Raw genomic sequence first — 27124 nt, 5'->3', positions numbered from 1 at the left:
ACATTTTATTTATTTAGCTATATTATAGAATGCATAATTTGTTTATAACGTCATCTTATTTTAATCGTGACTTTTGAAAAAAATGTTTGCGTAAAGTTTGAACTGATCTCGAATGTGCATCGGGCCAGTGAAAAATCATAATACATTTTCTTCTTTGCAAATAGTGATGATGATTAGTAGTACTAATTACTTTGTTTTATAGGCTAAATTAAAATACGTCGATACCAAACGCCCACTGACACTCACGCTATGTGCCCACCCGGGTAGAAGGGATAGCCCCCTCTGTTAAAATATTCTGGCGCTGGGACTGGACCAGACGAAACCAGCAGTTCAATTCCAGGCTGCAGCAAATCAGATTGTGCAGAAGAATCATCTGTTTCTTGTGGTCATGTGCTGGTGGTCGTCTGAGATAAGGCCTTTACAGGGGATCTGTCCTGGTCTCCGCTGTCTTTCAGGGATGTAGAGGTCCTTTCTAGGTGCTGATCCACCATCTGGGTGACTGCAGTGACCCTCTGATCTGGATACAGACTGGATCTGGTGGCTACGGTGACCTCGGAATAAGAGAGAAAAGACAAATATTAGCGTAGATGCCATTCTTCTGATGATGTAGCAAGTACATCGGGTGTTATGGGAAGTGTTCCTGGTTCCGGTTTACCTAATTAATGCAGCCTAAAAATCCTTTAACGGATTTGGATATCAAAAACATTAGTATGTTATGTGTAAGCCAGGTTAAAGAGATGGGTCTTTAATCTAGATTTAAACTGCAAGAGTGTGTCTGCCTCCCGAACAATGTTAGGTAGGTTATTCCAGAGTTTAGGCACCAAATAGGAAAAGGATCTCCCGCCCCCACTTTTGAGAACGTAGCGGACTTGGAGGATTATAAATGTAAAAGGAGCTCATTCAAATACTGAGGTGCTAAACCATTCAGGGCTTTATAAGTAATAAGTAATAATATTTTAAAAGCTATATGATGTTTGATAGGGAGCCAGTGCAGTGTTGACAGGACCGGGCTAATATGGTCATACTTGCTGGTTCTAGTAAGAACTCTTGCTGTTGCATTTTGGACTAGCTGTAATTTGTTTACTAAGCGTGCAGAACAACCACCCGATAAAGCATAACAATAATCTAACCTTGAGGTCATAAATGCATGGATTAAAATTTCTGCATTTGACATTGAGAGCATAGGCCGTAATTAAGATATATTCTTGAGATGGAAAAATGCAGTTTTACAAATGCTAGAAACTTGGCTTTTTAAGGAAAGAGTGTGATCAAATAGCACACCTAGGTTCCTAACTGATGACGAAGAATTGACAGAGCAGCCTTTAAGACTTAGACAGTGTTCTAGGTTATTATATGCAGAGTTTTTAGGTCCTATAATTAACACCTCTGTTTTTTCAGAATTTAGCAGTAAGAAATTACTCGTCATCCGTTTTTTTATATCAACTATGCATTCCATTAGTTTTTCAAATCAAGTGTTTCACCGGGCCGCGAATAAATATACAGCAGAGTATCATCAGCATAACAGTGAAAGCTAACACCATGTTTCCTGATGATATCTCCAAAGGGTAACATATAAAGCGTGAAGAGTATTGGCCCTAGTACTGAGCCTTGAGGTACTCCATACTGCACTTGTGATCGATATGATACCTCTTCATTCACTGCTACGAACTGATGGCAGTCATATAAGTATGATTTAAACCATGATAATGCACTTCCATTAATGGCAACAAAGTGTTCAAGTCTATGCAAAAGAATGTTGTCGTCAATTGTGTCAAACGCAGTACTAAGATCCAATAGAACTAGTAGAGAGATAGAACCACGATCAGATGATAAGAGCAGGTCATTTGTTTGTTTATTACGTTTTTTACAGCATGTTAGCATCATGGCTATTTACATGGCAAACAGGTTCAGTATCATCCATAAGATTTACATTATATAAAACATTTCAACTTAACATAAGATAGAAAATCTAAAATACATTTAGGTGGTACATTTTCAAATATGTCATGCAAGCATGTTTCTGAATAAAAGCATTTTCTAGTAGCATCAAAAAATTAAAATTCAACAAAATATGCTTGATAGTCAAAGGAACTTTACATGAAAGACATAAAGGAGGAACTTCTCCTATTAATACCCATGGGTAAGTCTTGAATAGCAGGTCATTTGTAACTCTAAGGAGAGCAGTCTCAGTACTATGATACGGTCTAAATCCTGACTGGAAATTTTTCTCTAAGAAGGAACATAATTGTGAGGATATCACCTTTTCTAGTATCTTGGAAAGAAAAGGGAGATTCGAGATTGGTCTATAATTAACTAGTTCTTAGGTGTCAAGTTGTGATGAGAGACTTAATAACAGCCAGTTTGAAGGTTTTGGGGAAATATCCTAATGACAATGAGGAACTAATAATAGTCAGAAGAGGATCTATGGCTTCTGGAAGCACCTGTTTTAGGAGCTCAGATGGTATAGGGTCTAACATACATGATGTTGGTTTAGATGATTTAACAAGTTTATACAATTCTTCCTCTCCTATGGTAGAGAATGAGTGGTACTGTTCCTCAGGCGGTCTATAGTGCACTGTCTGATGCGATACTGTAGCTGACGTCTGAATGGTTACAATTTTATCTCTAATAGTATCAATTTTAGAAGTAAAGTAGTTCATAAAGTCATTACTGCTGTGATGTTGGAAAATGTCAACACTTGTTGAGGCTTCATTTTTCATTAATTTAGCCACTGTATTGAATAAATACCTGAGGTTATGTTTGTTTTCTTCTAAAAGAGAAGAAAAGTAATCGGATCTAGCAGTTTTTAATGCTTTTCTGTAGGACAGGTTACTTTCCTGCCAAGCAATACAAAATGCCCTTAGTTTTGTGTTCCTCCAGCTGCGCTCCATTTTTCAGGCTGCTCTCTTTAGGGTGCGAGTATGCTCATTATACCATGGTGTCATACTGGTTTCCTTGACCTTCCTTAAGCGTAAAGGAGCAACTTTATTTAAAATGCTAGAAAAGAGAGAGTCCATAGTTTCTGTTACATCATCAAGTTGTTCTGAGGTTTTGGTTATGCTAAGGAATTCGGATACATCAGGAAAATAACTTAAAAAGCAGTCTTTTGTGGTAGAAGTGATGGTTCTTAAATACTTGTGACAAGAAGTAGAATTTATAATTTTGGCTATATGAAGTTTGCACAAAACTAAATGATGATCTGAGATATCATAACTTGGCTGCATAATTTCAACACTATCAACATCAATTCCATGTGACAGTATTAAATCTAGAGTATGATAACGACAATGAGTAGGTCCTGAAACATGTGGTCTAACCCCAATAGAGTTCAGAATGTCTATAAATGCTGATCCCAATGCATTTTTTTCATTATCAACATGGGCATTAAAATCATCAAATATTAAAACTTTATCTGCAGCCAGAAATAACTTGGATGTAAAATCAACAAACTCTTTAATAAAGTTTGTATGGTGCCCTGGTTGCCTGTATACAGCCAGTACAAACATAACCAGTACAAACATAACATCAGTCGCTCTGGCTCCCGGAAAACATTTGACTATGGTGGCTGGTGTCTCTATATTCACGTTCCGTACAATAGAATCGCCAATAACTAGAGCACTTGCATCAGGTTTCTCAGTGGGTGCATCACTGAGTGGGGAGAACCTGTTTAATGTTTTGATCGGAACAGAAGAGTGATGTTTTGACCCACGACTACGCTGCCTCACTGTCACCCAGTTGACCTGCTGCAGGGGCTCTATTGCCGGAACCGAACAATGTACAGGAATCCCTGAGCTAGACACATCCAAAGCCGTATCTAAAGCCATAACATTCTTACTGTCCTCAGTTAAAGTTTGGATGTGTGTCTCTAATTCTGAAATCTTCTCTGTCAGCCTAACTATTTCCCTGCATTTATCACATGTGAATTCCTCATCTGCGACCGAGATAGATCAACTTTACATGTGGCAAGAGGTGCAAATAACAATAGCAGGAGAAGCTATTACTCACCGTGCTTGTTGAAATATTCTTACCACAGTTGTTTGATGAACTTGTGAAAAACTGGAGCAAGAGAGAGGAGAGGAGAAAAGAAACCAGAGAGAGGAGAGGAGAAAAGAAACCAGCGATAGGTTCGAATGAAAACGCTAATGACAAGCTAACGAGTGCTAATGCAATGCAGGTGTACTGCACTCACGGATATAAAATAAAAGTGAACATTCAAAATTAATCTGACAAGATTGATCGATAATATCAGAAATATGGTGTGAAACGCTAAATGGAACTACGATCAACTACAGCAAGGCCAGTAAGGCCAACAGGAAGCAGAGAAAACACTGTCCAACAGCAACACCCGCCTCTAAACAGGCAACAATCATTCAACACAATTATAGTGGGAAAGGTCTATTCAGAAAGCCCTGTTCACATCAGTCAATAAGGTCAGAAAGTTTTTGAGGTAATGTCTCTCCCCCCCCCTCATTATTATAAATGATATAACTAAACAAAATAATTCAAATTTTGGTGAAGCTGTGCGCTTGAAATTGTCATGGCATCATCCTATGCAATGTGGTGAATTATTCATTGCTCATAGGGTATTTTAGTAATTTAAATAGGTTATCTTAATATATTGATTAATAACATTGTTTTATAATAGCATATTACACCACCACCCACATATTTACTTCCTTCTAATTCTCGTTGTCAGTGCAGGCTTATTTAGCTTAAAACTGACCGTTATGAAAAGTGAATAGTGTAGCCTGCATAAAAAAAGCCTTGAACATAAAACAACAGGACAAAAATGTAGTTGATGACTAGACATAATAATTTCATGACTCTAGAAAGTAGAAGGACAATCGTGTTATTCAGCTGCAGACAGTTCAGTGTTGGTTCAGTTCAGCTCATTAACCTGTTAGCCAGCACCCCAACGCCCTCGTCCTGAAAGCCCCTAAACTCGCACGTGTCTGTTTACGAATAGATTAAATGAAAATTTAATCTTGACAAACAATGTATCATTATAAAGATCTAAGCCTCAAGCATCGACGATAGATCGCTGTTTTGGAAAACTTATAAAGACTGTATTTGCTACATTTGTGTAAGCAGTACACATGAAAACACGAGCAATGGAAACGCTGTACATACAAGATCCGTCATAATAACGAGTCATAAACAAATCCACAGCTGTAAATCCCGGTTTAGTTAGAAAGGTAAGGGTCCACTGAACGACATCTCATGAAGCACGTTTAGTCCAACGAAGCAAAAGTGTTGTAATATGGATCATAATTCCTTTGTTTACCTTTCAGTTCTTCAGCGACAGAATTGTTTGAGTCCGTTATGGAATAACTCCCGGTCAGAAACTGCGTCTTGGTAGTAAAAAAACGGCATGGTTTTGCAGCGTACAGTGTCACAAACAGAATGAGACAATACACCGGAAAAAAGAATGAATGAAAGATAGGCGAAAGATAGTATACTTGAATTTTGGCGCTCCCTCGTGACACGCACTGACACACCTGTGAGCTGATGGAGGCGGAACTTATAGCGATCGCCTTTTTCTTTGTTTCTTTTATTTTTCAACAGTTTTTATATATGTGAGTGTGTTTTATGTTGAATGTGAATGTATCTGCATGATTACCATCTGTTTGGGTGCAAATCAGCCCAAATCAGCTCCCTATTACTGTATGATCAAGGCTATCAAAGTGAACACATCTATGTGAATAGGGAGAGTGGATTATTTACTTCAATGGCACATTTGTGTTATTACCATCTGTGTAAGTGGCCATCAGCACATCAGCACTTCTTTGCATCGTAATTCATAGTAAATGCTGCATTTCTAGCAATCTCAGGATTTCTGTAACTGGCAAACAAAGTTAAATCTTTTTTTTTCTTGTTATTCTTACTCAAATATTCTTATTGTATTTTTCTAGTGCTCAAATAAATCACTTATATGATCTCTAAGTTTCTGTCTAGTGTTTTATAATGGAAAAAAAACTATTCCATTATATGCAGTGGTATGTTTAATGGCTAAATAGTTTGTAGAAGCCTTCAATACTGTTGGTAAATATATATATACATACATATATACATATATATATATATATATATATATATATATATATATATATATATATATATATATATTTGGGGGGTGGGGGGTGTAGACAGTCTCATAAAAATATTTGCAGGAGTCTCATTTTTCATGATATCTTATTCAGATTTGAAATAGAAACTCATGAGACATGTGACTTTCAACCCATTGCTTTTCTAGATTGCTCCAGTATCCAGATATTTTTGAGCATTATCAAATCTGGTTGATAAAAAGTAAAGCCCAAAAGGTTTTCTTTCCAAAGACACCAAAATTATGTTTGTAACACACTGTAGAAAAGTAGGAAACTGTTACAATTAAAAGTTCGGTAGAGCACTTTCAGCTGCGAGTCCCATAATGGGGGGTGCTGGCTAACAGGTTAAGTGTTGTGAAGCTCTGAAATTTAAGGGGAATAAATATTTTTGTATTTCAAATAGTGCTGTTAAAAATAGTGCATTAACACAGGTTTTCTACAATTTACATTTTAACTCATTAAAAATATTTAATGCAATTAAGGCAGGGGAAGAGCTAGACTTGCCCACCCTACTCACAACTGCTGCTTCTGTCACTCTTGATGAAGTGCATATAATTAGACACAGAATGCATTACGACCACATCAAATGGGAGACATTTCAGACGTGCTCTTCACTTCAGCGCTAGACGTAAGTCAAATGAATGTGGAAACCATATTGTGCTCTTCAATTGCACACACAAAGGTGCCGGTGCACGTTGTAGCATGTATAAAATCAAATCAAATTGCGAATGAAACTACAAGCATGCAATGTCATGGTCAGTTAAGTCATGAAGCTACCAAAAAGGCGATTAAAACTGCCAAATAAATGTGCATGCATGTAATAGATTTTAAATGAGTCACATTTAAGAACGTGTCTCTGAAATGGTTTTCCAAACTGTCCTGGAGCAGCCCAGCACTGTCTCACTCATCTAACACAACCGATCTAACTCATAGGGTTGGGTGATATGAGCAAAAATGTATATGTTTTGGCTGAATCGCTATATACGGTATATACTGCATCTCAGTATCTTGTACTTTTTTTGTGTGTGTGTGTGAAAAAAAATTATATATATATATATATATATATATATATATATATATATATATATATATATATATATATATATATACTTGCAAGTGCAGTTAAACAGTTTATTAGGAACAATCAAAGCTGACTTTCAAAGCTGAATTTTTTGCATCATTACTCCAGTCACACAATCCTTCAGAAATCCTTTTAACAATCAGATTTTCTACACACACAAAAAAAAACATTTATTGTTACTATTATCATTATTATTATTATTAATGTTGAAAAGAGCTGAGAATATTTTTTCCGTTTTTTTTGGGGTGGGGGTGGGGGTGGGGGGGGTTGTGTGGGATTGAAAGAAAAGCATTGAACAATATCGAGCTGAAAAAACAACAACAGCTTTTCAGTAGGGGTGTGCATGGATAGTCGAACATTAGAATATTCGTTCTGCTCTGATTATTGGATAAATAAAAAACAAGATCACAATAAAACCTAATTTGGTCACTTTCTGTGATTTTCCATGGCATATTTGAAGATGTATGCAAGCAAAAAAATTATGAATGAATGAATGAGGGGGGCCGTTCACATATCGCGCCTAAAAACGCGTGGAAAACGCTAGGCGCTTTTCTCCTTCTTTCCAAAGCGCTCCAGCAGAAGCGCTCCTGAGGCGTCTACGCTGAAATTTCAGCAAAGGATAAATGGATTTGCAGCACAAAAAAATCGCTTCCAGTAGCTCTGCTACCAAATTTATTTCAAAATGGCAATTATGAAAAGGTTTAGATATTTTTAAACTAAAATTCAGTGCGGACTCGATGGAAGCATCGCGTTGCGCACGCGGTGCAACGCGGCCATTTTTCCCAGGCGCGTCACACCACATGTGCATCGCGATGCTTCCATTATGAGCGTGCATACTGCGCGCCTACATTGGAAATAACAAACTTGGGCGTGCAAAAGACGCGATATGTGAATGGCCCCTAAGAACTGCGGTCTTCTACAGTACTTCAGATATGTCTTGGAGAATCACAGAAAGTGACCGAATTCAAGAACATTGTTGTGGCATCTCTCAAGCAATGAATAAACATAGCTAACTTGGAGAATGCAGTGAAAACTCTTCTCGCGTCTGCCCTAGACCCTCGGCACAAACATCTCAGGTTTCTCGATGAAAACATGAGAGAAATAAGAAAAGAAAACTTTTTTGAACATTATCAGAACATTTCCCTTGATGCAAGTGGAGAGGATGCAGCCGCCGCCACCAACGAAGAAGAGGATGCAATGCCCACTCGTCTGAAAAGGCTGAGCCAGTTCTTCAGGGATAATTACAGAGAGTTCAGCCGAGACGAGTGGGAACAGTTCTTGCTGGAGCCATGTATTCCACCAGATGAGGATCCCATTCAGTGGTGAAACGAAAATGCGAAGCACTTCACAAAACTTATTCGCTTAACACACTGTTATTGTGAGTCCCGACAACGTCTGTGGCGTCAGAGTGCATTTTCTCCGCAGCTGGCATTATTCTTAACAGACTAAGGATCCGACTTTCCCCCAATCATGTTGACATGCCCGTGTTTCTTAAGAACATGTAAAACAATAGAAAAAAGATTTGCAGACAGTTTCAAAGTTTCAAAGTTAAGTATAGGCTACGTTCTACAATTGCCTAATTGCTGCAGGCTGCTTTATGTTTTTTCTTTGTTCACTTTTTTTTTGTGCTTTTAATCTGTACTTTTGTTTGTTTGCATGCATTGTCAAAGGTTTTCAGCTACAAAACACGATGTGTAATGTTCAAGCTTGTTCAAAATTACAGAAACAATAAATGTAGCTGAAAAATAACGTTGGTCTCATTAAACTTAATTTAAATAAATATTTGAATATTCGTATTTTGTGAGCTCAAATATTCAAATGTGATATTTGTGGAAAACGCCCATCCCTACTTTTGCACCAGGTCATGTGAAAATAATTAACTCAATAGGCTTCCTTCGGAGTGAAACACTGCAGATTTTTTTTACTTTTCTTCGAAAATTAATCTTGTAGCAGAGTTACAGCAAGGGTTTTTCGGTGGTGGAAATCCATTACTGAAATGTCCTTGTAACGGAGATCGCAGCTAATGGATGCTTAGCAACGACAGACGCCTCACAGAAGGTAATAAGAGTTTACAGTGAATTTTACATGAATGTGTTTCTGAGGGGAACAGAACAGACTGTTTTCAGAAGTTGCATTTTCTGTATCATACTGTATCCTAAGCACCGCCTGCTGTCAGTAGTTAATCTGTGTCTCATTCAGCCCACCTGCTGTTTCATACAGATGTTTTATGTAGCATAACTTCACAAAGCTAAAGTCAGGTTATTCTGTTTTTCAGATTTTGACATTATACAGTATGCCTGGGAGATAAAACGATATCGATATTTACTGACGGTACACATTCTTTGATATAGATATAAAAAAAATACAATATAGCGGATGATATAGGCACGTGCTGTGAGTGACGCAGACAGCACACACAAACATGAACATGCTAAAATAAGAGATTTGGAGTTTGTGAATAAAGAATAAATATTAGTCAAATTTAAAATTGCATTTGAATGTTAGGTGTGCATCAGGGAGCGTCATCAGTGGTGCGTGAGATGCGCTGATAGTGTAAGTGACAATGTTTTGTTAGTCTTCTCTAGCTCATGAGACATGCCGCAGCACTGTAATTCATTCAAAATATTAGAGAAATATTGAAGCTCAAAGCGGAGAAGATCTTGATAAAGATTAAAACTGAAATCAATCCATTCCCACAGATGCATATAAGCAAATTTTTTAGACGGACAAATATGACTGCTGCACTCTCACACAAGAGATGTAAAGAAAGCCATGCAATGTTAAAACGGTTTAAACTTTTAGAAAAACACATAACGAATTTGTGGAGATTTATTTATTTTCACTGCGTCTCATGTATTTAAATCCAATCTGTGTGAATAGCGCATCAGCTCTTTGGATGTTAATACATAAATACATGATGCTGTTTTGTTCATAATTGTTTATGCGATTAACAAAATTATATTCAATTTTTATGAGTTAATTTACACAATGTGTGTTTGTATAGAGTTACTTCACATTTTAAATGTGCTGCATTATTTGGCTCATTGCACCCTCCTGTGGCCTTGGGTTTTCGCATGATAGAGCCCATTTATGCTAAGTGAAAATAGTATATTCTCTTAACAATAGATACTATTTACATTTAGTGCAAATAGCTAGATTCTATTTATACTATGTTAAAATAGCAGGATATTCTGCTAATTACTTATTGCAAATGGTGGGAATTATCTGCACCTCAGCATTGTAATACATTATAAAACAGTATGCAATAATAACTTTTTGATTTATTTCAAATAAATATTGATTTAATTAAAATTATGAAATGGTTGCCAGCTTATTGGGACAAAAGCCTTACTTGATTTAAAAAAACATTATTTAGTAAATTTTTTATTAAAAATAAATGCTTTTCTGATGTGATTGGAAATTTGAAAAGGGAGAAAAATTTAGCAATAAGGCAGATTCGGACCCGGGGTGGACTGTTAAAACTAATCTAACATGCTTTACTATCTATGCCACTGAATCTGACGACTGATGACCATCTTTTGTAACGATGACTAGCCCAATCACGCCTTGGTGGGTGAAGCTGTTGTCTCTGCCAACAAGGCAAACTATTTGCACTTAGTATAAACAGACACTCTGATTGTTTTCTATTATTCCCAACAGTTAAACAGTTGCCCACGGAAAAAAAAACGAAACACTGAAACTAATTTCCTGCGCCTATGCTCTATGCGTGATGTCAAATGCTTCTGCAGATTTGTAGTATTACTATTGCATTTCACCTGAGCATTGCAAATCACACATATTGCTTTGTTCTTGGTTCTTGTCAACAGTATCTCCACAATAATAAGCACTGAATGCAGGGTTTCTGACAAGGCTTCTGTTGTAACATCGAGCGAGGTAAAAAAGAGGGTTACATCTTGTGGAGAAGACTAATGAAAAGATCCATATTAATCAGCTCGTTTTAAATGTTTGCTGAAATAAATACCGGAAAAGATAGATTTGCTGCTTTTGAGAATAGATATCAAATCAAAATTATTAAAAAAAATATATAACTCGAAAAATTTTTTTTTGCTTGGCCCTAATTCAGTCTAACATAAATCAAACATTGCACTTTTTTTCAATTAATGATTAAAATGCAGTGGTTGCCTCTAATTTCAAATGTCTATGAAAAATCAAGGTGCAACACAGAGTGAAGAATATGCAAATATTGCTTTATATGTGTTTTTTCAATTTCTGTACCAGAAAGTCTACGAATATAAAAACCTAAAGCTAGGGCTGTGACGGTTGCTGTGATCGTGGTCAGCAGTGGTCAGTTGCTACCGCGGCTGTCTACTGTCACCGGCGGCAGTGCACGTGACGTCACAAACTCTATAGCAAGCATAATACTAAGTTTTGTATATAACTGTAATAGTTGCAAATTCTAAGTCTATGGTAATTAACAAATTACCTCAAACACAGCATTTCCTTTAGATTGTAAGATTTGAGCGCAGAAAAATCAGTTGCATTCAACAAATTAATTTATTGTTGGCCGATGGATCTTGTTGGGAAAGCAAATACCACATCACCGATCTGGAGTCATCTGCATTCATGTCACCCATCAACGTTTGCACAAGTTCTCACAAATGATCAAGTGATCGCAAATGCTGGCTGGTCAGGTTTGGTGAGGCTTTCACCAAACTGGCCAAATACAAATGAGACAGCGATAAATAAAAGATGGTAACAAGAAATATGGCAATGATTCCTATTTCAAAGAGACATTTGAACTCTGTGTCAGTAGCCTACCTCACAGTACGGATGGGGGATTTATCATGTCGTGTTGTGCTGCATCCAGTGTAGCATCACTGATTATAATGAGTATTTTGTCGCGCTGGATCGCTCGTGTCCGTTAGACAGGGTGTATTTAAAGGGGGGGGGTGAAATGCTATTTCATGCATACTGAGTTTTTTACACTGTTAAAGAGTTAGATTCCCATGCTAAACATGGACAAAGTTTCAAAAATTAAGTTGTACATTTGAAGGAGTATTTTTGTTCCCAAAATACTCCTTCCGGTTTGTCACAAGTTTCGGAAAGTTTTTTTTCCGAGTATGGCTCTGTGTGACGTTAGATGGAGCGGAATTTCCTTATATGGGTCCTGACGCACTTCTGCCGGAAGAGCACGCGCTCCCGTATAGCGAGGCTGAGCAGCACAGACATTTCACTGATCAGAGCGATTCACTGATCAGAGCGAGAGCGTCGCGAAAAGTCACAAAAGAAGTGTGTTTTTGGTTGCCAGGGCAAGACAACCATGCACAGATTACCAAAAAAAAAAAAAAAACAGCATTAAGGGACCAATGGATGGAGTTTATTTTTACAGAGCATCAACGGAGTTGTGCAAGTGTTTTTGATTGTTCCCTGCATTTCAGCATCCGGGTGAGTAGGGTACGCTGGCGCGTTCTGGCTGCCGCTCCTCTCTCTCTCTCTTTCTCCGCTGGGATGCAGCGTGCTTTCTTCATGTTTGTTGGGAAATTGTTTTTCTTGGTGTTGGCCTGGTTACTTTCTATCGGCTCTGTGGACTCACAGATAGGCTTATTGGGAGCTGATGCAGACGAGGCTTTAATGAACATGGCCTTACAGTACACCTCTCGCCAGCTCTTATCCTTGAAGCGGAATTACTATCTGTCGGGGGACACCTACGACCGCTGTGACAGGGCTGGATTACTGCGGCCCAAGCGGTATATTCATCGGAGCACAGGACGAAGCTACATCTCTTCCTCGTCATCTTCCATCCCAGTTTTGAACTGCCGACGAAGGACTACAAGACTGTCATCCTCCGGGGTTGATCTTACTAACTTTTCTGCTCTGCCGTATGAGCGGCAGTTCTGTGATGCGCCGTCTACAAGCCCTTTAAAAGCCGCGTTACTGAACGCGCGCTCAGTGAACAACAAAGCTCTATTACTGGCGGATTTTATCATGGACAATAAGCTGGACTTGTTTTTCATCACGGAAACATGGCACAAACAGGACGATGGTTTTATTTTTAATCAGCTGACTCCAGCGGGCTTTGGACTCATTGACGTTTCACGAACTACAGGTAGAGGTGGTGGTATTATAGTTCTTTACAAACTGCAATACAAGATTCACCCTGTGTCCGTTCCTCCTTTTAAAACTTTTGAATGTCTTGTTTTAAATGTGTCGGATACTCACTCTGCTCTCCATTCTGCCATGGTCACTATCTACTGACCTCCTAAACTGAATAAGGACTTTCTGTCTGAGTTTGCTGATCTTCTTTCTATATTGTCTGTCAGATTTAAGAGAATTTTGATTCTGGGTGATTTTAACTTGCATGTAGATCAGAAAGCCTGTCTCTTGGCCAAGGATTTTCTATCACTCTTGGACTGTTTTAATTTTTCTCAGTTTGTAAATGTCCCCACTCACTGTAAAGGACACACGTTAGATTTAATTATTGCAAATGACTCCTCTCTTTCTAATCTCTCTGTTGTGGATGCTGGACTTTCTGATCATCTAGCTATCTTTTTTAATATTGAGACATTTCAGTCTAGTAGAGAGACTTCACGAACTATTTCTTTCCGTAAATGGCAATCAACTGATCATGCTACCTTTGCAAACTCGATTGTCTCTTCTTTAGTTGACATGTCTTCTGCTCCTCTTGAAGATAAAATTTTAGCATTCAATAATGTCCTTACAGCCAACTTGGACATCTTTGCACCCATAAAAACACGTAATGTTTCATTTGCACAGTCAGCCCCCTGGTATAATGGTGACTTGCGTATACAGAAGGCTGTGTGTCGGAAATTAGAGCGAAAATGGCGTCACTCTGGTTTAAATGTGTTCCACCAGGCATGGAAAGATTGCTTGTCAAACTACAGAGTAGCCATTGAAACTGCAAGATCTGCCTATTTCTCAAACATTATTGATAATAATCAAAGCAATCCCAGGAAGCTCTTTCATACAATTAACAGTCTGCTTAAAGCAGATGGTGTCAGTTCTATGACTTTATCTGATGGGCTGTGTAATGAGTTTCTCAAATCTTTCAGTGAAAAAATTTCACAAATATCCATTCCTTGCAGTCTGCAGATCTACCAGTTAATACTCCTAGGTTCTCTGGCATTCCTTTATCCAAATTTACTTTATTACAACCTGAGATGCTCTGCAACCAGGTTTCTGGTATGAAAGCTACCACTTGGATACTTGATCCCATGCCTGGTAGCCTGTTTAAATCCTGTTTTGGTCCTTTATGTCCCTCAGTTCTTGCTATAATAAATGACTCTTTGTCAACATCATGTGGGGGAGGTGCCAGCAGCACTTAAAACTGCTGCGGTTACTCCTGTTTTAAAAAAGCAAAACTCTGATGTGAAAAATCTGTCAAATTATCGCCCAATCTCAAATCTATCATTTCTGTCTAAAATCTTGGAGGGTGTGGTTGCAGCTCAATTAAACAAACACTTAATTGAAAATAAACTATTTGAGCAACATCAATCAGGTTTTTGAAAATTACACAGCACTGAGACTGCGTTGGTGAAAGTCGCTAATGACTTACTAATTGCCTCCGACTCCGGCTCCACGTCCATTCTCATTCTCTTGAATCTCAGTTCAGCCTTCGACACTATTGACCATGCCCTACTACTTAATCGCCTCGAACATGTATTTGGCTTGTCAGAGACTGTTCTTGACTGGTTCAAGTCCTATTTCACTGACCATAGCCAATTTGTTTTTATGGGTGGTTATAGGTCCAAGGTTGGTTCTGTTCATACGGGTGTTCCACAAGGTTCAGTCTTGGGTCCTCTACTCTTTAGTATGTACATCTTTCCACTTGGTCAATTACTACAATCTCTAAACCTTAACTATCACTTTTATGCTGATGATACACAGATTTATATCCATACTAGACCGGGTCAGCAAGTGAACGTTGGGCATCTTTCTAACTGTATTGCTGAGATAAAGATTTGGATGTCCAATAATTTTCTGTCTCTAAACGGCTCAAAAACAGAAGTCAAGCTCCTTGGATCTCCACATCAACTGCGAAAGGTTGGGTCTCCTACTCTGTCTGTTGATGGCGTTGCACTGGAGTTTAAGTCCAAATTAAAGAATTTGGGTGTCATATTTGACGCAACACTGTCATTTGAGCCTTTTGTCCAGAATACAGTTAAGACATCGTTTTATCACCTCAGAAATATAGCCCGGCTACGTCCTATGTTATCCTTTTCGGTAGCTGAGAAGTTGATTAACTCTTTTGTCTTTTCGCGCATTGACTACTGCAATGGTCTTCTAGCTGGGGTATCTAAATCATCACTGGATAAATTGCAATATCTTCAAAATTCAGCTGCTAGAGTACTATCTGGGGTCAAGACCAGGGACCATAAAACTCCAGTCTTGGAGTCCCTGCACTGGCTACCTGTTAGGTACCGTATTGATTTTAAAATCCTTATGCTGGCCTATAAATCTCTGCACAATCTGGCACCTGAGTATTTGACTGACTTATTAATCCCCTACACACCACGTCGCAATCTGCGCTCCTCTCAGAGTGGTCTATTGGTTGTTCCGAAGACACGGCTTCATACGTGGGGTGACCGAGCATTCTGTCTCTTCTTAAAACATTTTATTTTAGGATTGCTTTTACATGAACTTGATTTTATGCGTTTATTTTCTTGTACTTACATTGTGTTTATTCATTTGGAGTTATGCTTGTATGTAAAGTGCTTTGAGAAAGCTACTTTTAAAGGCGCTATACAAAATAAATAAATATATTATTATTATTATTATTATTATTTCGAAGATGCTTGTTCACAAGGCCCAGTTTGACGACGGATTTGCGTATCGTTTATTTCTTAAGGATGATGCAATCCCAAGGAAAAAGGGTCACTCACGATCGTGTGTTGGAACCGCAGGCGGTGAGTAAAACTGCTTCAAACATCTCTGCCTCCTTATTAGTGCGTCCCCTCCCATGCCAGAAACCCGGGTTCGAGCCCCGCTCGGAGCGAGTCGTTGCTGCTGCTGCTTTCGTTCAGTTTCAGCCTCTGGATCTGATTCTGGATCATAAATAAACGGCTGAATCTGACTGTAAGCCATGGTTTGTTTTGGATGATGGGTTTTCCCTCACGGTAATGTCACAGCTTCCACATGCTCTCAACGCAAAAGCCTACTCGCGCTCGTGATTCTTTGGCTCCGCCCACACGTCACGCCTCCAGTCGGTTGTGTTTTTCCGGGAAAAATCGGTACAGACTATCTTTCTCTTATGAATATAACAAAACTAAAGACTTTTTGGATTTATGAAGGATGCAGTACTACTCTAAATGTACTCAAGATTAACAGGATATTGAGTGAAAACGAGCATTTCACCCCCCCTTTAACTTTCTTATTTAGGCTACTTTCTTGTTTAACTGCATTATTTCTTTGATATTTATTTCAGTGTTTTGCAGACGGCGTTCACTGACAGAAATGCTCAAATAAACACGAACTGACGAGTTAAATAGGATGTGTTAGATTTGTGAGACAGTGCTGGGCTGATTTGTAGACGTGCATACATATAAATATATCCTGTATATAATATATATAAAATATATTACATGCATGCACAGTTTTAGTCATTACCTATTTTGGTAATTTCCATGAATTAACTGACCATGCACTGCTTGCACAGTTTATTTCGCAGTTTGATATGAAAGGACAAAGGAAGCTTGCACCGCCTTTGAGCAGAGGACCGGCCGCGCTCACTTAACTTGCAGCTGACAATAAAGTGAAGTGGAGCGCGTGTCTGAAACGTTTCCTGTTCAGTCATTCTGCGACTGAATAAATTCACTTCTTGTCATTAGAAAAAGTGAAAGAAGCAGCAGTTGTGAGTGGGTGGCCATTCCCGCCCCTACGTACAATAATTTGAATATGTTAAACTGGAAAAAAATTATTGCCTTCGTTAACGAGCAAATTTTGGCACGGATATATATAGTACAGACCAAAAGTTTGGACAGACCTTCTCATTCAAAGAGTTTTCTTTATTTTCATGACTATGAAAATTGTAAGGTCACACTGAAGGCATCAAGGGCTATTAAAACAAGAAGGAGAGTGATGGGGTGCTGTGCCAGATGACCTGGCCTCCACAGTCACCAGACCTGAACCCAATCGAGATGGTTTAGGGGTAAGCTGGACCGCAGACAGAAGGTAATAGGGCCAACAAGTGCTAAGCATCTCTCGGGGAACTCCTTCAAGACTGTTGGAAGACCATTTCAGGTGACTACCTCTTGAAGCTCATCAAGAGAATGCCAAGTGTATGCAAAGCAGTAATCAAAGCAAAAGGTGGCTACTTTGAAGAACCTAGAATGTGACATTTACAGTTGCTTCACACTTTTTTGTTATGTATATAATTCCATATATAATTCCACATGTGTTAATTCATAGTTTTAATGCCTTCAGTGTGAATCTACAATTTTCATAGTCATGAAAATAAAGAAAACTCTTTGAATGAGAAGGTGTGTCCAAACTTTTGGTCTGTACTGTATATATATATATATATATATATATATATATATATATATATATATATATATAAAAATAATATAATTTATATATGTATAATTTATATATTATATAAAATATATAATAGTTGGTCCATGATTACCGCGGTGGTAAAAATCAGCCACCGTCACAGCCCTACCTAAGGCATCATTTAATTTCTATTTTTGTTCTATAGGCCTATATTTAATTGTGCTATTACTTGTAATTTGGTAATTTGTTCTTATTTACTGGCTGTCACTTGTCTTTAATAATGTTTACACTTTATATTTATGTTTATTTTTGGCTACTGATTCTTGCTGTGGTATTGAAACTGAAATGGGGAATTGTAAAATTGAACTGGTATCTAAAATATTGGTGTCATATAAGCTTATTTATTAGAGTAAAAGATAACAGACCAAAAACAATGATAAAAGCAACAATTTTTTTTTATCCTTAGCGTTGGTTCCTGTATTAAACAAATATTAACAAATATACTGTCCTGGCTTTGTAAATTAGTATTAATCTCAAAACAGTGGAATTTAAATGTAGACACTAACCTGATCAAAGAGCTGTTTGCCAGTGGTGTTGGGTTGAATGGCAAATTCCAGCTCCGCATCCATAGTAGTCACACGCACATTAATCTGTAAACAAGAAAAAAAAAAAAAAAAGATATACAGAATATATATATATATATACACACACATTATAAAGCATCCTGATTGTTCATTTTAATTTTAAACTGATTACTGACCAATTAAGACTTATTAGAATACTGCCACTGGTAAAATATCACACTCTTGGAAGATTCTCTTAGCCATTAAGATTCCATTATCTTAAAATAATTAAATACAAATACACACACACACACACACATTTTCTATTACCGCAATAAGCAACGACACTAGTATGCTTTTATTTTACTTAACAGTCCTAATTCATACTTATCATTGTTTGTAATATTGTAGCAACAGTATTTTAAATTTTTTTTTAGATATATATTTTTTCCTGATTAACTGTGATGGCAATAAATTTTAGTATCTATCATTCTCTTCACCTCATACAAACACACACACAAAAGAGAAAGGTGATCCAATGAGCCATCCTGCTGGGATTGAGTTACAGCAGAGTTTTCAGAGGCTCTGCCTGCCATATACCGCAGCTTGGCCTTCCTTTCTCCCCTCTCATCTCCACTGTCATTAATTTCTAATGAAAGCTCTAGGACGCATCACATACTATACCATGAATACAGACATCATTCCTTAGCTGCCTTGCTATGCATTTCATGCACCAAACAAAAAAACTGCCTACATGCCAACTGCCAGCTATGCCAGAAAGAAAATCCTTGAATCTCTTTCCTTCTTTACAATAGGCAATGATACACATAGTATGAAACAAAATAACATTGGCATACGTATCTTTATTTAACAATGAGTGCCTGCCAGAGACCATGGGATTCCCAAGCTGAGTCAAGAATATACTGTATGATGCTCTTATGGACAGATTAATCCAAAGCCAATGCTATGTTTAATAAGAAGAACCTCACACCAATGCCAAGTACCATAATGGCAGTGTGACAATTGTCTCCCTAACTCCTAAAAAATAAATAAAAGTTGCATATCTTAAATCTTTATAGTATTAAAACTTTAAACTCGTGACTTGAAATTATACTGCACATTATGCACTTGCCCATTGTCATATTCATGTCATTTTCACACTGTGCTGTATGTAAAATGAGTGTTGCCCTGGCTGTATTTGAAAAATATGATTCCCAATGCACACAAAGTTCCCAGAATACTAAGTGCCCTGTTGGTTAAAGTGTTTACTTCCTTTTAAATTGTATTTTTTATGAAATATTTATTTATTTGTGAAAAATACTTGAAAAGCGCATCAAACTTGTTAATACAAGTTTCAGCACAAAATAAACATGACTAAATATCCGAAGATAAATTAAAAAAGGTACAACTTTACAATCAATATTATGTCTCATGTAATCGCTCAATCAGTGTTTCAGCCATGCAAAGACATCAATATAATGGCTTGTAAACAATATGTCATGTAAGGTCACATTTACCTCAGAAAAAAACATATGCGGTGACCATAAACTCATTAGTCAGCAAAAAAAATAAACTGTAGAGAGGGGCATTTTGCTTAATATATGCACCATATAAATTATTCATTATAATTTTTACTGTTGTCCAATTTTTTATTTATGTTTGAATAAATAAAACTTATTATAGCCACAATTTGAATGTGTATATTTAAAAATATTATAATAATAAAAGAAGTAGAAATATTATTATATAATTGCAAATTTATTATTTAAAAAACTTCATTAAGTGTTATTTTAGCAGTTGTATATATTTCAAATCAGTCAATTTTAACCTTCAATATTATAGTAATATAGTACCAAATGACTTATGTATATTTTACAGCATTAGTTGAGGGAATGTTTTTCGTTTTTTTCTTATGAAAATTTGGCAAGTACTGTTCCTGATATATGTATGAATCAAATTCTGAAATTTGACAAACATTGGGGGGGGGGGGGGGGGGGGGGCATGTCCAACAACCTCTTGCATGTCAAAACAAATCAAGTGTAGTGCCAAGTATAAAATCAAGTATAAATCACAAATCAAGTATGAATCACAAAAGGCAAATACTGTATGTAAATTATATAAGCATGTAAACTGCAGCTTTTAAATCTCCTTAAATTAAAAGAAAATCAAAATGGAGTTACAATAACAGGCTCACACTGGCCTGAGCATACAGATGCATTTAGCAGGCTTTGAGAGTTTAGGAGGTGAACTGCATGTTCAGCTGAATGGAGCTGAATAATTCACAGCAGGAACAAGAGCTGATCTCCCACTCGCGCTATTTACAACAGCTATTTCACTCTCTTGAATGGTGGTCATGTAACAGCAAAAGTCAAAAAAACAGGACAAGATGGGTGGAAAACAGGACCACTATTATAGACTATATGAATTACTTGTATCTGATGCTGCAGAGGCTGTTGTATTCAGATTTTCAGTTAAGTAATACCAAAGTCCTTTTAAGATAAGTCATGTCACTCGGTGGCCATCTTTGAAACGCCTCTCGGGCATGCAAGTGCAACTCCTATCTCTTATGTTTAAATTTCCTATTTGAAATCTCCAAATAAATCTGACAACAACTGTGTCATAAACATTGTATATATTGATCAATTAATGTTATAAAAAGCTTATTTCTCATGCTAGATCAGTCATTGCACCTCCCCAGGGGAGGATTATTTAGGTAATCGATTAGTTGGCAGATTATTTTTCGTTATTTTAATTTAAATGACAAAAACAATCTATCCCACATTCTGCCCAATTTCCCTAAATGTGCCAACTGAATGCTATTAAAACATACAGTGTTTATAAATTTATTAGACCACCTGTCATCATAGAAAAAAACACATTTTAGGAATCTGTCAAAAAATGTTTTGGACAAATAAACTGAAACAACTAAATATTTATTCACATAATAAAAAAATGGCGTCCTTTGCCTTTGATAACAGGCTTGCATGCTTGCTGGCATTGTTTATGTACTTTTTGACTAATTGGGTATCTGAAAAAAAAAAACACCATAAAACACTGGACAATTTTTTTTCTGCCTTTCTTTTACAGAAAACAGCAATAATTATATTATAGCATTAAAAATAGCTTACTACTGCTTCTACTCTCCTCTCTGTGTTCCATCTGTTTAACGCATGCACCTGCCATGCCGGTGCTCTTCCAGTAAATATTATAACTTAACACAGACTATCAGGGCGGGCCTTTATGCAAAAATGGAAAGGCTTGCGTGAATTTGTGACATTTACAGATAAGGATATGACCGTTAACTGAAAGTTTGTTGCTCCGAGGACACACACACGTATTTGTAAAAGTGCCTGACAGGCAAGCCATTACACTAATGCATAAGCTTGAAGCTTAAAGTAAAGATTTATCTTTTTGGGCAGCTTGGATCACATACTTTTTCTGCAGGAGCTCATTCAGTTTCCTCCAATATTTGTAAATGCATTTTGTCTATAGAAATGCGTTATTCAGTGCTGTAATTTGATGTGACCGGCTGCAGTTGTACACGCACTGTGGGCAGACCTGACTAATCGATAAAGAGAATTGTTGTCTATGATTTTCATTATTGATAATCGATTTTATTGATTAGTTGTTGCAGCCCCACAAGTTTCCGTAATGTCATGCAAAATAGTTCAAGCGCAACTTTTGGAGTTCTTTAAAAAGAATACAAAAGTTATGATTTTTCCTTTATTGTAATTTAAAGACATCCCCAACATTATGTCATTGTGCTGTATGCAGGGGATAAAGCAAAAAACAAACCTGAGCCTGAACTTTTTTTGGGGGGGTGGGGGGGGGGGGTTCAGCGCATGCACTGGATACAATGACTATGACAACTTTAAAGGAACACTCCGACTTTTTGGGACTTTAGCTTATTCACAGTATCCCCGAGAGTTACATAAGTCCATACATACCTTTTTCATTTCTGTGCGTTCTGTAAGTGTTATTTGACACACCCACCTCTTGCCTAGCTTAGCACAAAGACTGAATGTAAATGGATAATGGTAGCATAGTAATCCCAATAAGTGACAAAATAATGCAAACATTTTCCTATTTACATGTTGTGATCTGTATAGTCACAGCGTGTACAAATAACAAGGACAGAGACCATTTTTAATCGTATAAATACTGGGAACTATATTCTCACTAGGCGTAGGAACACAGCTAACGTTACTTAGTGGCTACTTGGAAGCGCCTTGGTGAGGAGCAGAGAGTTCGCTCAGAGTTGGAGTAATAGAGTCAGCAATTACTATATAGTAAATTTATAGTTTACAATCGGGGTGTTCACTGTATAGTAAAGAGCTGCGACAATAAACAGAGACCAGGTAATACTATGATGTTTCATAGAATTCCAACCAAAAACGCTGACCTGATGAATCGATGGCTACTTGTTCTGGGTATAGTTCCAAAACACACCTGTAAACACCATCACAAAGTATTTCGTTTGCTCTGAACATTTTACTGTAGACGACTATTTTGAAAAAATGCAAGTTGCCACAAGGACCATGAAACGTGTGCTAAAGGATACAGCCATCCCATCGATAATAAAGACAGGACAAATTGGATTACCTGTTGCTGCGGTGAGTGTTCCGTTATGTTTTGAGATGACTAACATTAGCCATACTTTAACAGTGCCATGCAATATAACCTTAGTAGTAGGGATTAGAGTTGTTCCGATTCCGATACCAGTATCGGAAATGCCTCCGATACTGCCGAATATGCTGGCATCGGAATCCGCGAGTACTGGAGTCCAGGCACCGATCCGATACCATATAATTTATTAGAAATAGGAATCTATTTACTGATTAGCTCCGTTAGCTTACAGTTTTTCTTCGCCGCTCTTAAAACAGTTGCTCTGTGTTGCCATCGGCAGCTACTGTTGTTTTCGAGGGGCGAAGAAGAACTGACCACCTGACTCCTCCCTTAAAAGGAGCTAACCATAGAGCTAACGTTAACGCATCATGTCGGCAGTTTGGCAGTACTTTACAGTGGATTTTCCCACCAGTAAGACGGCGAAATGCAACATATGCAAAGAAGGAATTTCGAGGGGTGGCAGGAATGTTGCAAATTTCAACACCAGCAACTTAATCAAACATTTGAAGACACGTCACACTAAAGAGCATGACGAATTCACCAAAGCTAAGGGTAAAAAAAAGGACGAACTGCAGCAGCAAACTCTGGAAACTGCCTTCCAGCGACGAGATAAATTCACCAAAGACAGCCAAAAAGCAACAAAGATAACCGACAAAATTGTGGAGTTTATTGTCCTGGATGACCAACCCCTGTCTGTCGTCGAAAATGTTGGATTTCGCCGCTTAATGGAGCATTTGGAGCCAAGGTACTGTTTGCCAGGTCGTAAATATATCTCTGAAACTGCGCTACCCAAATTATACGAGACAGTTAGGGAACACATTTTGTGTATGCTGAAAGACGTGCATGCAATCAGCTTTACCACGGACATTTGGAGCTCCGACGTGTGCCCCATGTCTTTGCTAAGTTTAACGTCACACTGGGTGGACAGAGAGTCAACATTTACCCCTCGAAGTGCGGTGCTGCACGCGAACGAGTTCCGAGGGTCACATACTGGCACATCAATTGCCGAAGCAATTGAGGAGATGCTAGTAAAATGGAAAATCCCCAAGTCCAACGTTCATGTTGTTTTGCGCGACAACGCTAGCAACATGAAGAAAGCCATGGACGAGATGGATGTAGCAAGTTTGGGATGCTTCGCCCACACTCTCCAGCTGGTGGTGCATGAAGGACTACTGTCACAGAGAAGTGTGAGTGATGCACTGGCGAATGGTAGGAAGATAGTCGGTCATTTCAAACACTCGCCACTGGCTACTACACGCCTGGAGGAAATTCAAAAAGATCTCCAAATGCCCACCAAACGTCTGCACCAAGACGTAGCAACACGATGGAACAGTACCTACTATATGGTCGAAAGTTTACTGGAGCAGAAGCGGTCAATTTCAGCATATGGAGCTGACCACGACCTGCCAGTGACCCTTACATCTTACCAGTGGGCTTTACTGGAGAAAATCATCATTGTTCTGGCACCATTTGAAGAACTGATCAGACAGATTAGCTCCTCCACCTCTTCTGCAGCTGAAGTCATTCCCTCAGTCACAGTGCTGAAACGCCTGCTTGCTCGGGAGAACGAGGGGGACACGGGTATAAAAACCATGAAAACAACCCTTCTTGAGGCTGTCCAGAAAAGATTCAAGACCATCGAGAATGAGCCCTTGTATGCAGTTGCCACTCTTTTAGACCCACGATTCAAAGACAGGTATGTCTAATATGTTTATTAAATGTCTATATTATAAACAAAATTTTGAAATGGTGTTTTGGATAACTAGATATTGCATTATTATTGATTACTGTTGCATTAATATGTTACCACTAAAAGCTACTATAGAGGTTGTTTATATGTTTATTTTACACATTAAGACATTTATTTATTATTTTTCATTGTTTTTAGATACTTCACAGGAGCAGACAGCAACAAGAATGCCAAGGATGCTCTGACCCAAGAGGTGGAGAAGATGGAGGCAGCGTTACTGAGCAGGACCACACCTGAGGGAGCAGAGACAGTGCCAGAAAACCCCCATAAAGCCCCACGTCTGGAAGCACAGCCAGACAGCAGCAGCAGCAGAAAGAGCAGCTTGAAAGGCCTGTTTGAGGAAATCCTGCAGGAGCATGATGAGGAACGTGGGGCAAGTAGCACTAGCACACAAGTTCAAAATCAAATACAGACATATTTGACAGAGCAAACGGTCCCACGCTCAGACAGCCCATTCCAGTACTGGGGAGTCAACCAAATTCGTTTTCCCACCCTGGCTGCCACTGCTGCAAAGTTTCTCTGTGCTCCTTGTACCAGTGTTGACAGTGAGAGACTGTTCAGTGTAGCATCCAACATTATTGATGCAAGAAGGAACAGGCTAGGAGGAGAGAGGGCAGAAATGCTCATCTTCTTGAAGAAGAATCTGCCTTTGCTCTTGAAATTATGAGCAATACTAAATTGCTTAAATGCTACTGCAATGTGTAGCCTACTTGGTGTAAAGTATTTTTTGTTTAATATGTAGCTGCTACTCTTTTGATTTGTATTTTTGTTTATGTTTACTTTATAGGTTGGTGTTGCACTATTGTTAAATACTGCACTATTTGAAGATTTGAATGCCTTTTTATAACATAATGGCTGCACTTTAAGTTTTTTTTTTTAAAGGAATCATTGAAGTTGCTGTTGGACTACTGTTTTATACTGTTCTATTTAAATGCCTTTTTTATTTTACAATATTGTGGCTGCACTTTATTAAAAAAAAAAAAATCCTATATTTATTTAGTTAAGTTGCTGTTGGACTACTGTTTTATACTGTTCTATTTAAATGCCTTTTTTATTTTACAATATTGTGGCTGCACTTTATTTAAAAAAAATAATTATTCCTATATTTATTTAGTTAAGTTGTTGTTGCAATACTGTTTTATACTGTTCTATTTAAACATTTAAATGCCTTTATTTTACAATATTGTGGCTGCAGTTTAATTAAAAAAAAATAATTATTCCTATATTTATTTAAGTTGCTGTTGCACTACTGTTATACTGTTCTATTTAAAAATAAATGGCTTGCATTTCCTCTATTCATTCATGTTTTACAAAGGGTTTAACCTGAGCCAGACCTTACCACAATGATAATATCACAGTTATGCAGGCATAGTATGATCTTTTCCTTTTTTTTTAACACACTGGTATCGGTACTCGGTATCGGTCGATACCCAAAGCACGAGTATCGGAATCGTTATCGGGAGGGAAAAAATGGTATCGGAACATCTCTAGTAGGGATGCACCGATCATGATTTTTCATGGCCGATTCCGATACCGATTTTTTTACAAACAAAATGGCCGATTCCGATTCCGATACCGATTTCCGATTATTATTTTTTTAAGCAACAAACAAGAAAGAAGGAAAGCGTGCATAATGTTTATTTGCTATTTAATAGGCCAAACTGGCTTTTGGCTATTGAAAACAATAACTGCAACCATCTGAAATTAACAGCAGTAACTGCACAATAAGTAGCCTACATTCAATACAAACATAGATGTTACAGACATCAGCATTTAGCTTTTGTTTTTGAATTGGGCTAAAACTACAGAGAACTGGCCTTAAATTTAAAGATTAACTGTAACCATGTGAAATTAAAGGCAATAACTGCACAGTCCAAACAACACAATCAACACACATTCAATAAGATGTTTCTTGATCAGCATTCAGTATTTTAGTTTTTAAATTTGGTTGTTCAGGGCTCAGACCGGTAACAGTAAGCTCGCGCAGCTTTAGTGCGCGCAGGAAAGGGACTCTTATTTGTGCGTCAGTACACCAACGGCTGATCGCTTCCTGCTATCTGTGCCTCACACATGTAGCTCTGCATTTCCAGTACAGAGCTTGGGAAACTACGTCACTGCACATTGCATTCTGGGTAGTCGCGGCCATTTTTGGGGACACGCTTATCAGTAAAAGTAAAGGTGAAAATGACATGACACACAGATCAAGTGTAAGATAGGGCTCAGACCGTTAACAGTAAGCTCGCGCAGCTTTAGTGCGCGCAGGAAAGGGACTCTTATTTGTGCGTCAGTACACCGACGGCTGATCGCTTCCTGCTATCTGTGCCTCACACATGTAGCTCTGCATTTCCAGTACAGAGCTTGGGAAACTACGTCACTGCGCATTGCATTCTGGGTAGTCGCGGCCATTTTTGGGGACACGCTTATCAGTAAAAGTAAAGGTGAAAATGACATGACACACAGATCAAGTGTAAGATTACATATAAAGAAAAACTCAACAAGGAAGCAAAGATTCGGTATTTAGAAAAAA

At 37.9% G+C, this 27124-nt stretch overlaps 2 protein-coding genes across 2 annotated transcripts in view; one reads left to right on the top strand and one right to left on the bottom strand.

Moving 5' to 3' along the window:
• Nucleotides 1-18339, bottom strand: part of LOC113092077 (radixin) — an 80582-nt gene extending 62243 nt beyond the window's left edge. The window contains exon 1 of the mRNA XM_026257677.1: nucleotides 18225-18339. Within this exon, the coding sequence (XP_026113462.1) occupies nucleotides 18225-18287 (63 nt within the window). The 5' untranslated portion in view covers nucleotides 18288-18339. The remainder of the gene's footprint in view (nucleotides 1-18224) is intronic.
• Nucleotides 18340-22367: 4028 nt separating this feature from the next.
• Nucleotides 22368-26296, top strand: LOC113092078 (zinc finger BED domain-containing protein 4-like). The gene is made up of 2 exons (XM_026257679.1): nucleotides 22368-24543; nucleotides 24736-26296. The coding sequence occupies exons 1-2, from the start codon at nucleotides 23216-23218 to the stop codon at nucleotides 25262-25264; spliced, it is 1857 nt and encodes a 618-aa protein (XP_026113464.1). The 5' UTR covers nucleotides 22368-23215; the 3' UTR covers nucleotides 25265-26296.
• The last annotated feature ends 828 nt before the right edge of the window (nucleotides 26297-27124 follow it).

The sequence above is a fragment of the Carassius auratus genome, unplaced genomic scaffold (assembly GCF_003368295.1).
Source record: "Carassius auratus strain Wakin unplaced genomic scaffold, ASM336829v1 scaf_tig00214433, whole genome shotgun sequence".
NCBI lineage: Eukaryota > Metazoa > Chordata > Actinopteri > Cypriniformes > Cyprinidae > Carassius > Carassius auratus.
This window is presented reverse-complemented; position numbering and strand designations above follow the sequence as displayed.